Source organism: Gavialis gangeticus, unplaced genomic scaffold (assembly GCF_001723915.1).
Source record: "Gavialis gangeticus isolate Ggan-Ray unplaced genomic scaffold, GavGan_comp1, whole genome shotgun sequence".
Classification (NCBI taxonomy): Eukaryota; Metazoa; Chordata; order Crocodylia; family Gavialidae; genus Gavialis; species Gavialis gangeticus.
In genome coordinates this window covers 20,887,464-20,887,946 of record NW_017729015.1, presented here as the reverse complement: position 1 = coordinate 20,887,946, position 483 = coordinate 20,887,464, and the positions used below count along the sequence as shown (strand labels likewise).

The 483-nt window shown below is 74.5% G+C and overlaps 1 protein-coding gene across 1 annotated transcript in view; it reads right to left on the bottom strand.

Moving 5' to 3' along the window:
* SNIP1 (Smad nuclear interacting protein 1) overlaps window positions 1–140 on the bottom strand; it is a 9,291-nt gene extending 9,151 nt beyond the window's left edge. The window contains exon 1 of the mRNA XM_019512099.1: window positions 8–140. Within this exon, the coding sequence (XP_019367644.1) occupies window positions 8–65 (58 nt within the window). The 5' untranslated portion in view covers window positions 66–140. The remainder of the gene's footprint in view (window positions 1–7) is intronic.
* Between the last annotated feature and the right edge of the window lie 343 nt (window positions 141–483).

Sequence of the window (483 nt, the reverse complement as noted above, 5' to 3'; positions counted from 1 at the left end):
CGGGGGCTCCGCGGCTCGTCCCGCCGCCGCTTCTTGCGGCCCCGCTCCAGCTCCGCCGCTTCCATGGCTGCGGCCGGGCCGGGCCTAGGCACCACACCGCATCCGGATGCTGCCTTCACACTTCCGCTTCCGGAGGTGAACGGCCGCAATGGCCCATTTCCGCTTCCGGGGATGGCCGCCGACCCGGAAGTGCTCCCGCTTGACCTCCCCCTTCACGGCGCTTCCGGGGAGGCAGGCCCCGCCCCGCGGCCCTGCCACAGGCCCCGCCCACCCGCCGCTGGGGAGGGCAGGGCGCATTCCACCGCCCCCCGGGAGAACAGAGTCAGCTGCAGCACATGCGGGCAGGGCCGCATTGCGCATGCGGCCTCTCCCGTTCCCTCCCGGCGCGCTGACGTCACGGCGCCGGGGCGTTGCGACGTGCCCTGGCTGGCGGGCGGGGTTGCCATGGTGACCGTACACAACCCTGGGGCCTGGTACCGCCGC